Raw genomic sequence first — 14841 nt, 5'->3', positions numbered from 1 at the left:
TCTTAGAAACCAACCAACCACCATGTATGAGCTATTCTAATACAACTATGGAAAGGCTTTAGAGGATGACACTTCAACGTAGGGAGGTCAAGGAGCAGAAAGGTACCAAAATGCAGGTGAGAAACCATTAGGGAAGTGGACACTCCAGGTCCAGTTAGGGCTGAAGCAGTGGTCTAAGTGAGCCTTCCCAAATTAATGACCTGTAAAATTTTGAGCAAAATTAAATGGCTGTTACAAGCCACTGAATTTTAAAGTGGTCCATCATGTAACTGAAACCAGAAACTGGTTCCAGAAAGTATGATGTTGCTTTAATAAAGTCCTAAAATATGTGGCACTGGTTTTAAGATTGAGTGATGGGGCTCAAGTAGCGTATGAATGATGGCTTGAAGGACAGTGAGAAGTGTTATTAGAGACTTCAAAAGAGATATTTTATGTCACACAAAACTTTTTTTTGTATTGTGAATTATTTCACTTAAGAAAAAAAAAAAAAATAATGGGTGCCCTTACTTGATGGCTCAGTAGAGGGGTACAATACAGCTCCAAAAATGACAGTTAAGCATTATCTGGTCTTGAGTTCGAAATGAAAGGGAGTTAGTGACAATGGGATGAAAAAGGAAATGGCAACCCACTCCAGTATTCTTGCCTGGAGAATCCCAGGGACGGGGGAGCCTGTTGGGCTGCCGTCTATGGGGTCGCACAGAGTCGGACACGACTGAAGCCACTTAGCAGCAGCAGCAGCGACAGTGGGATGCCCTAAGTTTCAAGAACACATTAATATTAAATATTAAGTACAGAGTTATCCAGAAACAATTCTAAAAGCTTGTTTCTAAAGTTGTCTGGTGACTATTTAAACAAAAAGCTATTCAAAGTGCTTGTTCAATAAATGTTATAACCTAAAAACTAAAAACTTTCAGGCAATGTAAAATTTCATGGCAAGTATAATCAAACTATGTACACCAAAATTATTTATTAGTAGACACATGATGATGCCATCTAAATATAAATCACTATGAACATCAATATCTCAAATGTTTAAAAAGTTACAAATTTTATGCCCTCAGTGGACTACAGAATATTTGCCCAGCTTAATTTCTTCCCTATCTCCAGAGTATTAGAGATAAAGGTTGAACTGAGCTGACAAGAGCATATGCCTTTAAATCAAAATGATGATGGAAATCTAATTTATTAATATATGACAATGATATATGTTTCTGTATATGTGTACATATGTGTATGTATTTTTAAAATTTAGACCCATGGAAAGTCATGATCAATTAAACTATTTTCAACATACTTGACTGATGGTAACATCAGCAAAATGGAACTTTCTGTTTGCAGACTCCTTCTTGCTTGCCTCCCCTTGTCGGATTCTTCACTCGCAGGACATCACATTATACATTTAATCACAATACTTGTGAATGGGGCTACTGTGTATGTTAAAACAAAAGTTTGTTATATTTTGTCAGAAAACCCAGCATCACAAACAGGTATTTCTATATACAGAAAAGTTTAATCAGATTATACTTCAAAATTTTCAGGCCTTAAAATCTAGCCTGGGGACTTCCCTGGTGGTCGAGTGGTAGGGAATCCAGCTTGCAGTGCAGGGGACATGGTTTTGATGCCTGGTCAGGAACAGAGATCCTACACATCACAGGGCACCTAAGTCCACATGCCACAACTAGTGAAGTGAAGTGAAGGAGTGGGGTCACTCAGTCATGTCCGACTCTGCAACCCCATGGACTGCAGCCTGCCAGGCTCCTCCATCCATGGGATTTTCCAGGCAAGAATACTGGAGTGGGTTGCCATTTCCTTCTCCAGGGGATCTTCCCAACCCAGGGATCGAACCTGGGTCTCCTGCACTGCAGGCAGACTCTTTACTATCTGAGCCACCAGGAAAGCCACAACAAGAGAGTGCCACAACTAGAGAGTCTGTGCACCACAATGAAAGATCCTGTGTGATACAACTAAGACCTGATGCAGCCAAATAAACTGGAAAAATAAAAATTTAGCCTACATAGTTAGATTGAAAAATACCATTTTTGATGCTGTTCAATAATAATAATAAAGCAAAATTAAAAGGAAATTAACTGTCTTTGGTTCGAGATAGGAAAAAAAGTAAAATTTAGGATTCCAAGCACTAAAAAGAATGGAAGACTTGAGAATTAGATCCTCCTTCTCCAGTTACTTAATTTTATCCAACTATCTTGCTAGTTACAGCAGAAGTGAAGCTGATGGAAAGACTGGAAATATAATACAATATTTTTGCACTATTTCTTTTTAAATGGTAACAGAAGAGAACCAAGAAACTGAAATTCTAATTCATCTTCTGTCTCTTTCTCACTCTTATATATTATCAATTCAATCTAAATACTTGGGAAGAATTAGAACGCTCTCATTTAACTTGGGGGTCAGCAAACATCTTCTGTAAAGGGCCATAGAAAACATTTTATAAAGACTTTGTGGGTCCAGAGGCCAAACTGAGGTTATTACTTTATATATATATATATAATATATATATGTTATATATATATATATAGGTTATATATATATATTATATATATAGGTAACTGAACAAAAAGAGAATAATCCACTAGTTTTTAATTAAGTTAAAAATATAATAATGACCGAATATAATTTGTTATAATACAATTTCTACTACTGGAAGTAAAAGAATTCTCTTTTGAAGGGATAACATTTCACTTAATCAGAGTTCAAAGTTAGTGTTCCCTACCATTAAAAAAAATTTTTTTTAACTGATTACAAATGGTCATCTGTCAGTGTTATATTAAAAAAATTTTATGTATCTTACTTTTAAAAATGCCTTCCCTCATGCAGACAAGTACAATCAAATACTGATATTAATCCACAAGCATTTCTAATAGAGCATATTCACTGCTTGGAAGGCATTTACAGAATTTTATTACATTCCTCTGATATCTACTTTTTAACATGTCATTACACTGTAGATTAAAAAATCACTTCCAATTAAAGGTTAGGCAGAAGCTCCTTAATTGCAGTTAAGCAGTTTTAAAATATGAAAATTTCCTTTGCACTTGTATCCTGGTCTGAAAAACACTGATTAAAGTTTGAGTTTGGAACTGTATATTTGGGTGGGAACTAAAATCTTAGTTTTTGTTTTCACTTCTGACAACAATGAAACTATGTAAGATGTATTAAAGCAATTTGACATTACTTATGTTTTAAATAATGCTTGTTGTCAAACTGGCTTTACTACAGTGTAATCAATCACTGCTTTGCCTTTGCAATTCTAGATTGAATTTATTAATAAACACTAGCAACTCTGCAGGAAAACCTAATTTCTGAAGCCATTTGTGTTCAACAGTAGTGGTTGAAGGCAATACTGGCTCAGAAAAACTTCAACCTTGCCCCAGAGCTTTAATAAAGTCACAGGAAAACTTTGCCATTATTACGTTACCAAATGACTGTGTGGTTGGGCAAGTCAAGATACTCAGCTTCTATTTCTGACAAAAATTTATAGAATTGATGACAGGTAAGTCCATGAGCGTGAATGAAATTCACCACTGACATTATATATGGATCAATAACACATGATGAATTCAAACCTTTTCTACAACATAGCAGATGAGTAATACAATGGATTACTATACACTTGAAAAATCTTCCATTTTCACAGTCTTTATAAGTTTGTCCAACTAAGTCTTCTGCACTACACATCCTAGCAGATTCCACTTCAGGTTGTACTGAATCAGTATTTTAGCAACTTAATTTATAAGTAGTTTCTCCTGTAGCTGTTCCATGCAGCTGATTCAGTCTATGAAACGCTGCACTGACTCTGTGAGTAAAGAAATCAGCAGGATCAGTAACACCTGTTTAGTCATCAAGCGTCTAGAAAAAACACTTAAATAAATTATCTTGTTTTTAATTTACTACTGATGTCACTCCCAACGTCCTCAACTCTTCAAGCAACTGTTTCTGCCGAGAGGCTAGCAGTCTTAACTAAGTTTATATTCTCTGGACACATTTCTTCAGCTACTACAAACACACAAATAACTCATCATTGGTAAATGAGAGTCACTCAGAAACTTAACTGCAGCCTTATTTTTATTCTTTTACTTTTGTGAAGAAATTCGGCTGTGATGAGATATTCTACTTGGTATTTTCTAAATTTTATGACCATTGTTTTCCTGAGTTAGCAGTATTGTGATGAGTGCTTAGCCTGATAATGTCAACATCAGTTGTCTTCTTCTGGCATATCTACAGTATGGACCACATGATAAGGACAATGCTTTGCCATTTCATCCAGTAACAAACAACGTATGCTCCACTAAGCCTTGAAAGCATGGCATTCAGAGTTCATCTTTTTTTTTCCCCTCATTTTGACTTGATGGGTATGCAATGGTAACAAAATAAATAAATATAAATTTGCAGTATGAAGGTATGCTTGGCACTCAAAGTGCTGCAGATTTATAACTGGGATCTGTAGTGCACCAAGCGGCAGTGTGATGTGATGAGAACACCACATAAGGTTTCTTTCTGTTTTTTAATTAATTTATTTATTTTAATTGAAGGCTAATTACTTTATTGTACTGGTTTTTGCCATACATTGACATGTTTCTTTTACAACCACTAAATTCTGCTGTTGCAACATGAAAACAGCCACAGACAATATATACACAAATGAGTGTGACTATATTCCAATAAAATTTTATTCATAAGTTTGACTGATAATATTTTCATGTCCCCAAATATTATTTTGATTTTTTAACCATTAAAAAAATATAAAAGCGATTCTCAGCACACAGGCCTTATAAAAATAGGTGACAGGTCATACTGGAACTATGGCAGTGGAACTAGACTGCTGGACTACTTAATCCTCAGTTTCTGCCATTTCTAAAATGAAGATATACCTCAGAGGTGTCACTAAGGAAAAACTGAGTGAATATGTAAGTCATTTAGAACAGTGCCTAGCATATAAGCTTATTAACTGTTAATATTGCTTACTGAGTAGAATATAATTGCAAACGGATTTCAATTCCTACTAACAACTCTGTATGATTAAAAACCCCCACTGGAGATCTGAGGCAAGCACCCTATTTGGATGAATATTACATGTCCTCTCCAAGCAAGACACTTCCACAGTATAACACTATCCATGTTTCTGTTATACTGTCCACAATCCTACTAGCAGTTTCATTCTTTGAGTATGTCAAACCTTAAAGTATACCTTTTCTCAGGTGCTGGAGACAACCTCACCATAAGAAAAATTTCTGAACAAACTATCTCTATCCTAAAGTTATACTACAGATCTAGATTAGTGAGCAAGTAGGAATAAAGTGAAATTTTAAGAAGCAGTATTTTTGGCAATAACAATTTCACACTAGAAAATCATAAATAAATCAGTCTGTATGAGCAAATGAAATTTAAACAAATCTTTTTTTGATGACTAAAAGGCCTTGCATGAGACTCAATACCTCTATAAAGACAAACCTTTATTATCCCAAAATAATTCATGCTTATCTAATTTCATTGCTCTGAAACAAATCATGTTTAAATGTAAGAAAATCACAAAAGGCAGATTACATTTATTCATTATTTCCATATGCACAAGTGTGCATCAAATATTCAAGCCAAAAAACTCAGAAAACAAAGGACTAAGGGCCTTTCCTTCTGGATTAATTACTTCAGTTTTAGATGTTCCATCCTACCCCACATTATGAAATATATGTGTTTCTACAGACAGCAAAATATGGTGTCTCTGACTTTACTCTCACTTATTTCCTTTCTTCTAAATCTATTTGCTTTACAAAAAAATATGTATTACCTGTAAGTGGAAAAAGTAAAATGTATTCATTAAAAGAGAGTTTGGAAAATATACAAAAGCAAAATACCCAAAATAGTATTTTCAGTTAAAATCATAGTAACTGCTTACCTACAACCAGGCCACATTCAGGACAGATCATATCACCAGCTCTGTAGTCCTCCACTAGGATCGCATCTGGGTGGTTTGGACATGTGACTCTTGGAAGAGCATCCAAACTACATGAAAAAAAATTTTTCTTAAAATATCCTTCTAAGCAACATGCAACAAAGTACTAATCTTTCGGAGGGGGCAAGAGGTGGATTCTGAACACTTCCCAATAAATTTACAGTACATCTACACTTATAATACATTTAAGCTCAAATTTCAAAGTAAACATCCTAGTTATGTTACTTTAAATCCTACTCAGTAATTAACAGATACTACTGGAACTGCCTTTTGTAAGAATAGTTCCTGGTTTGCAAAGTAGAAGGTTTTAAAAATATAAACAGAAAACAAGCTTTTTTTTAAAAATGTAGACTACTAAAATGCTTATAAATCATGACCGGCATGGAAATGACTATCTACCATTGTAACACTCAACATGTACATATAACCTTCTGGTCTTCAACCCTTGACACTTATTTCTCTGGTGAGAGAATAAATTTCAAGTCTGTGTTCTTCTACTTGCTGGATACTTTAATAATAAACTTGAATGTACATTGAACCTAAAAAGGATACAAAACAAGGTGGTACATGTGGCTCTGCTGAACTTAGGATGATTTCATTTAGTCCAGAACTGAGTTTGTCAGCACTCAAGAAATGACTTCAAAGGCTACTTTTAAATCTATTTGTGATATTAATAATTTGCTCTATTACTTTATTTTGAAAATAAGGCAGTATGGGGAAGACACATCAGCCTTAAGTGACCTGAAAAAACCAGTTCTAAAAACCATCAAAAGTATTTAACATAGATTTAATAATTATTTCTATGGCTGTGGTGTCTTACAATCATAAATGTCTGGTATCATTGAAAATAAGCCCTTTTTAAAAAGTTCACTTGAAGTAATACAGAACAAGCTTCACAACAAATATATAAAAGACAACATCAACTATTCTTGAAGTATGTAAACAGGTATTTGTGGTTTTGGATAAAGTTTCTCAAACTAGCAAACACAGTTCAGAATGATAAGTTTCAACAGAGGTGATATACACTGAAGAAAAGATAAAATAATCCATATTCCCAAATGTACATACTCAGGTTAACCAGAACACATCTTGAATCTTCTACTGGGAAAACAGGGAATGGCAGTTTAATTTATATTCATGCTTATTAGACTCTTGAGTCCCTTGAGCTGCAAGATCAAACCAGTCAATCCTAAAGGAAATCAATCCTGAATGATGCTGCAGCTAAAGCTCAAATACTTTGGCCACCTGATGTAAAGACCCAACTCACCGGAAAAGACCCTGATGCTGGGAAAGACTGAAGGCAGGAGGAGAAGGGGGCGACATAGTGTGAGATGCTTGGATGGCATCACTGACTCAATAGACATGAGTCTGAGCAAAGTCTGGGATATAGTGAAGCACAGGGAGGCCTGGTGTGCTGCAGTCCATGGGGTTCCGAAGAGTTACTGAACAACAACAGGCTTATTCCATAAACTTCTACTAGGAAAATATTTTAATAAATTATAACAAATAAAACATTAAGAAATTAGTATAAATTATTTTTAAAAACCTGTGTCAAAATAAAGGACAGTGTTAGAAAAGTAACTGTAATTACAAATGTGTAAAATGGGCAGCCATGTGACACACAGCATTCAAAGGACTGATATATTCTGTACTATTAAAAAGTAGACTATTGTGTGCATGTATATGTATATAAAAATGATATGGGAACAACTCAAAGATATGCTAAGTGAAAGAACAACATAGGGATTTCAGAGAAAAGTGAAAAAAGAACTACAGTCATATGCAATAACATGAATAAATCTCTGGTGTCCAAAAGAGACCAGACACAGAGGAATACATATGCATTTATATATAAAGTTTAAGTCAGGCAAAACAAATCTATAGTGTTAATAATAAGGATGTGGTTTCTTTGAGAAAGGGTAATGACTGAGGGCATAAAGGAGTTTTCCAGAGTGCTTCTGCTGCTGCTAGTGGTATCTGATTGGGTGACAGCTAGGTGCATGTGATCACTTTTTAAGTGAACTGCACACTTAAAATCTGTGTGCTAAATAACTTCACAAAAAAAGGTTAAAAGCAAGATGGCATTCAGTTTTTATATCAGACTACTTTTCGTAAGGAAGAGAGGTTAGGATTATATGCATATGTTTGTTAAACCACAAAGTCACTAGGAAAACACCCAGAAACTGGTTACAATGACTGCTTTGGAGAAGAATTAGATGGCTAGGAGTAAGGGAATAAAAGAAACTGCTTTTCACTTTTCTTCTTGGTTTTTATGATTTGCATGTGTTACCTATCTAAAATAAAACTGTGCTCAAGCAGTTAACTTTTAATGAAATAACCCACAAGGGTAATACAAAAGAGAAACCACAAGAGTAGGGTGGTGGGGGGAGTAAGGGATAGAAACGAAACTGAAGGAATGGAGCAAACCACCACCACTGACATTAAAACAACTCAGGCTGCCTAAGAAGCCATGTAATTCCAAACTTCATTTTATAGCTATCCATTACTGGGTGCCTACTATGTGTCTAGTATTGTACATATATTATTAATCTTCATTAGCATTACCTTCAAATTAAGCATTACCTCTATTTTAAAGATTATGCTCAGAGAATGATTTCCCTGAAGTCACAGAACTAATGAGTGGTAGAGTCTAGGTCTGAATTCACAACATTTGTGTTCTTCTCAGTGAAAACACCAAGCAGTTTCACAGCCCAGTAATTGTCCCTTTTCCTCAGGGGGGGAAAAGCTATCACAGAAATACTAACATTCACCTTTGTTCTCACTGGTAGAAAAACCTCGAGATGGACAACTGCAATAAGTCTAGGAAAAATTTCAAAGAAATATCTCAAAGATTTTTTCTTTTAATGAAGAGAATAAAGCACACAAAGGAAATTTTTTTTTTTTTTTGGTAAAGAATCTATCAAGTGAATTTACTACATTTAACTACTACAGCATGTTATAATAAAGCCCCAATATAACCATATTTATAGTAGATCTGCCCTAGGAGAATGTCATATATAGGAGTCCTTGGGAAGCTAGTTCTCCATTTACCTACAAGGAAGTCTAACCTGACAAAGCCACACCCAAATAGAATGATTGAGCATTTAATCACAGAATTACAATCAGTAAACAAGTGTCACTGGCCTTAAGAGTTGTTTCTAAGTAGTTTAGCTAAGGCTGCCTCCTGCCCCATCTTTTAAAAATACAGTAACATAAAGTAATAAGCCTTGGTACTCACCAGAAAGGGCCTGGACTACTCAAAGCTTATTATTTTGTGATGATGGCTTTCATCAGGAAGTCAATTCCAAAGATGAGAACAAGTTCAGAAAAATTATGCCAGAGTTACCTTGCCTTCCAGAAGCTACAGAACTTAATCTGATACGTTTAATACATTATGAGTTACCAAGTGTGATAACAGGTAACAGAATGAGATTCTACACTCTTAACAACTAACCTTGGAAAAGTCAACATGCGCATGACTCAGTTTACACTTAGGCAAAGATCTTAATATCCACCTCATACTGATCATGAGACATAATTAGGGTCTGCAAGCATTTTTCATGTCACAGGATTAAAGGCTGTCTCTAATGGCTGCTGCTGCTGCGTTGCTTCCGTAGTGTCCGACTCTGTGCGACCCCATAGACGGCAGCCCACCAGGCTCCTCTGCCCCTGGGATTCTCCAAGCAAGAATACTGGAGTGGATTGCCATTTCCTTCTCCAATGCATTAAAGTGAAAACTAAAAGTGAAGTCGCTCAGTCGTGACTCTTCCCGACCCCATGGACTGTAGCCTACCAGGCTCCTCCGTCCATGGGATTTTCCAGGCAAGAGTACTGACACTGTATGCATTTGCGGTATTTAAAAAATATATTAGTGACTTCCCGGCTGCTGCCAAGTCGCTTCAGTCGTGTCCGACGCTGTGCGACCCCATAGACGGCAGCCCACCAGGCTCCCCCGTCCCTGGCAAGAACACTGGAGTGGGTTGCCATTGCCTTCTCCGAGTGACTTCCCAGTATACGTTAATTTTCTGCAGGCAAAATTTTCTTCAGGAGTATGCAGATGACATCTCTAAAGAAATCTCTTAAGGAGACTTATCAACTGTTCAGAAATGCCTTAGCTTCCACTTCAAAAGGCCTCGGGGATGGCTATCAGTTTCCATCAGGCTTACCAACGCTGACGTCCCTAACTTTTTGTCGGATGGATAAAGGCCTAGAACTAACCCTTTCCCGCTCTCTAGAAGAGGATTCACGGACCCTCGGCTGGCAGACCAACAAATAAAAAAAGAAGCGTAGAATATTTAAGAAAAAAGGACAGTTGGATCATACGCAAAAGACCCGAGACCAGGGGCTGAGGACACCGGAGCCCCCCAACTCGATAGTGCCTGGGTGAGAAAACGACCAAGGACGCTGGAGGAGAAACGCCGGCGGCTCGTTACCCTCTGCGACAGCCCTGACAGCCCTGCGTCTGGAAGTGCCTTTGTCCCGGGCGGCCAGCCGGTCCGGCTGCCTCTCCCCGCACCTCCGAGGCGTTCTGCTCGACGAAGCAGCGGGAGCGGCCTCCCTGCAAGCCCCGGCAATCGCCGCCCGCCCTTCAGCTGGCTGGGCTCTACATGACGTACTAACCGGCTGGTAGACGCCATCTTCACGGCCACTGCAGTTCCAGCTACAAACAGCGACAGACGCAACCGCAAACAGGAAGAGACAGTGGCGACGAAACGCAGCGAGACGGGCTTTATATAGGCGAGCCGCCCACGCAGTCGTAATAGGGCGTGGCTACGGGTCCGGAGAAGGGCCAAGAATGGTGAGCTCGGATACGCCACGTGCTTTGCGTTTTCTTATTTCCCTATTTACTTTCGGTCACTTTCTGTGTGGCTGGGCAAATATAGGAAATCACCCGGGAAAATTCTCAAGGGCACCCTGCAAACGTGCTGCACCAGAGATACCCTCAACTTAACTGAATTACAACACAAAATGACTGGGCGTCGTGGAGGGGGCAAAGCCCGCATACCCGAAGGCTAAACACCCCTCCCCCAGCCTGGAGTCAGCTACTCCAGTTTGACCGCAGTTCTTAACTTGCCAAAGGGATGATTCCACCAAGGTATTTAGAAAAATGAGAAATTCACTTAGGTCAGCCCCAACAAGTGTCAATTCAGGCTCTATCATCAGCTAGAAAGCTTCTTAGGCGCGCCCTTTGCGCTTTGGGGTAAGCGGTAATAGTATATCTGCCTTGCATACCCTTTTAGAATTGGCAGGAGATGCAACAAAATCATGTGAGATCACTGTACCAGTGAGGCAGGGAGATATGGGTCCTACCCTGACTGTTGTTTTCATGATCTTTGCAGATGTGGCATAGCTGAAATATAGAGAACTTAGCAAAACTGGTTAGATACTGCAAAAGGTTTCTAGGTTTATTAATTAGACAAACTAATGTCAGAATAGTAATAAAAATAACAGCAACACTATCACTACTTTGCTGAAAACAAATCACCCTTGACCCTGGGGGAATTGGAGGAAAAAAAAAGGTGCTCCTGGTTTCTGTGGGGATGAGAACTTAGAATATACTGCCTGCTTTGTTCTTTGGGCATGGGACTTAAATGTCACTGAGCCCTCATTGTTTTCTTGAAAGGTGGGACAGACTCGTTTCCTTAGAAAGAACAAGAGGCTGAAGTTTAGGCACTGAAATCCTAATGGATGGAGTTGGGAGAGCATTCTGTGTTTGTGTGTGGAGGGGGGGGTCTTCTGTGCCCTAATACTGTAATTTTAAAACGTGATTGTGCTTTTGTGGGGGATTTCTCCCTCAATATCTGGCAAAGTTTCAAAAGGCCAATTTATTTAAGCTGTGCCAAGTAGAACCCCGGAAGGAGACTGAGGGTGCTGCACACTAATCCAGCAGGAAGTTTTCATAGTGGAGCACTTTGGCTTGGGAGAAGAAGAGAGAGAGGAGAAGGAAGGAAACTGGGCACCCCTTGAGAATCAAGATAAGGATCTAATTGTTTATGGTAGGCCTTCAGTAATGTTTGTGGAAGGAAGAAACCATCAAAGAAATTGAAACCTCAGAGAAAGGAAGCTGGGCAATTGGTAAATTATTCCTTGCCCATCTGGAGAATCTCTGTCATAATCTAGCTAAGATTTCTTTCATATTAAAACACAAGCAGCTAAGGTAGGCCATTCCTCTTTTTGTTGTTAGAACAGCATTGGCATTTTGTAAAGCGTTTTCATCAACATTATTCCAGTGGATCTTTATACCTGATCCTAAATTGGACCCCACATACAGAGAGTTGGGGTTTTGTCACCTAGGAATCAACGACCCATACTAGCATTCACCAAAGCTGCTGGTTGGTTAATATCATTTTATTTAACTATATGATTAATTAATTTAAAGTGTTTATTCAAATCAATTATTGAAACTAACATTTTAAAACTTTATATCACTACTGTGAAATCACAACTTAATAGGTTATAGCTCTTCTCAAGTACAAAATGCTTTACATACCTAATAATTTTTTTTAAGTTTGTGATCCACTTAGATATATATTTTTTTAATTTATTGAAGTATGATTCCACACCATAGAATTTACCTGTTAAGAAATCGGTGATTTTTAGTAATTTTACTGAGTTGTGCAACCATCGCCACAGTCGAGTTTTAGCACAATTCCGTCACCCCATTAAGATCACTCATGACCATGTACAGTTAATGCCCACTCCATTTCCAAGACTAAGAATCTCTCATCTACTTTCTGTCTCTATGTTGTTGCTGTTCAGTGGCTAAGTTGTGTCCAACCCTTTGCAAGCCCATGCGTTGCAGCATGCCAGGCTTCCCTGTCCTTCACTGTTTTCCTGAGTTTGCTCAAACTCATATCCATTGAGTCAACGATGCCATCCATCTCATCTTCTGTCACCCCTTTTCCTCTTGCCCTCAGTCTTTCCTAGCATCATCATCTTTTCCAATGAGTCAGCTCTTCGCATCAAGTAGCCAAAATATTAGAGCTTCAGCTTCAGCAGCAGTCCTTTCAATGAACATTCAAGACTCATTTCCTTTAGGATTGACTGGTTGGATCTCCTTGCAGTCCAAGGGACTCTCAAGAGTCTTCTCCAAACACCACAGTTCAAAAGCATCAATTCTTTGGCGCTCAGCTTTCTTTATGATCTGACTCTATAGTTTTGCCTTTTCTGTACTTTTCATGTAACTGGAACCATATTGAATGTGGTCTTTTATGCCCAGCTTCTTCCTCTTGGTTTAATGTTATGGAGGTTCATTAGATTTATCTTATGGCCTCAATTTTGGAAGCATTGATATGTAAGTGTCTGTTATAAAAGTGTCATATGATGATATTGCAGAAGATGACAAATTCCTAACTTAAGCAAGATTTGACAAATATTTGACTGGAAATTATGGCATATTTGAAATATGTCATGTGACATATTCTGCTGGACTAGGAATATCTGAGGATTCACTGAAATGTGTGACTGGCTCTGACTAGGATTCTTTTGGAAATGAGATAAAATGCCTGGAACATTAGACAAACCTTGCTTGCCTGGTGGCTGAGTGGCCATATTATTACTTCTAGGAATGTGAGGAGTTCGTATTTTAATTTTTAAAATGTTTTATTATGTATGAAGAGTTTTCAAACACACTAAAAATTAGAGAAAATACTATAATCCTCATATACCTATTATCCTGATTAAACAGTTATCATGGTTATCATAAATTTGCCACATTTTTTTGTGTATCCTTTTCTTCTGTGTTTCCTCCTTTTGCTAGAGTATTTTAAAAAACAAATCCCATATATCATCTTAATTCATACATTACATTTCTAAAAAAACATGGACTTTTAAACCTTTTTATGTAGCTAAATTGTTGTTGTCATTGTTCAGTCACTAAGTTGTGTCTGACTCTCTGCGACCCGATGCTTTCATGGTGTTCTCATGGTAAGAATGCTGGAATGGTCTGCCATTCCCTCCTCCAATGGGTCACGTTTTGTCAGAACTTTCCACTATGACCCGTCCATCTTGGGTGGTCCTGCATGGTGTGGCTCATAGCTACATTGAGTTATGCAAGCCCCTTTGCCACAACAAGGCTCTGATCCATGAAGGGGATAGAGCATAATAACACGTACAAAATGACCAATGATATTTCTGCTCACTAAGTTTCCAGGTGGTAATGGTCCTGGGCCTGCTTCATTCTGGTTTGGCTATGCTGGGCAGAAAGGTAAAGCCCTGCTGAAGGTGGCAGGGGGCCAGAGAGGGAAACGGAAGGCCCCACATGGAACTGCAAGACCTAGGTAAGTTCTTGAAAGTAACTCTGAGATTCTTCTGCATTGGGCCATTTCTCAGGCTCCTCACATTCATCATCTTACCTAGTTCTTAGTTATCTTGTCAGGCAAGAATTATTAGTCTCCTTTTAAAACCTTAAGTTGAATAGGTACATTGCCCAGGGTTACACAAATAAGTTAGAGCTGATGGTAGAATTCAAAGCCAGGAATGACTGACACCAAAATTGTCCTACTTCTCTGCAGGCCTACTATGTAACTGTTACTGCAGGGCTATATTTTTAAACCCAAATCACAGTGCCTGGGAAATACAGGTTACATCTGTAGAAGCATTCATTATCCTTTTGATTCTTTAATAAAGGCATACAGTTTTATTTAAATTCAGGTAGAAGTAGTCATAAACATTAATAATCATGATATTAATAGTATTAGTAAACACTCATATAGCACTTACTATGTGCCAAGTACTATTTTAAGGCTTTGCATATATTAAATATTAACTTATTTACTCTTTCCAGCAACTTTATAAGTTGGATACTATTATTGTCCCCATTTTATGCATGGATTAATTAAGGCACAGAATGGTTAAGTAACTAGCCTGAAGTC

General features: G+C 37.8%; 1 protein-coding gene across 1 annotated transcript in view; it reads right to left on the bottom strand.

Moving 5' to 3' along the window:
* The window catches only part of GTF2B (general transcription factor IIB), a 31500-nt gene extending 20794 nt beyond the window's left edge, over window positions 1-10706 (bottom strand). Inside the window, exons 1-2 of the mRNA XM_065909569.1 lie at window positions 10589-10706; window positions 5912-6018 (exon numbers count right to left, since the gene is read on the bottom strand). Of these exons, the coding sequence (XP_065765641.1) occupies window positions 5912-6018; window positions 10589-10605 (124 nt within the window). The 5' untranslated portion in view covers window positions 10606-10706. The remainder of the gene's footprint in view (window positions 1-5911; window positions 6019-10588) is intronic.
* Between the last annotated feature and the right edge of the window lie 4135 nt (window positions 10707-14841).

This window comes from Muntiacus reevesi, chromosome 1 (genome assembly GCF_963930625.1).
Source record: "Muntiacus reevesi chromosome 1, mMunRee1.1, whole genome shotgun sequence".
Classification (NCBI taxonomy): domain Eukaryota; kingdom Metazoa; phylum Chordata; class Mammalia; order Artiodactyla; family Cervidae; genus Muntiacus; species Muntiacus reevesi.
The sequence above is the reverse complement of the archived record's forward strand: the minus strand, read 5'-3'. Positions and strand labels throughout refer to the sequence as shown.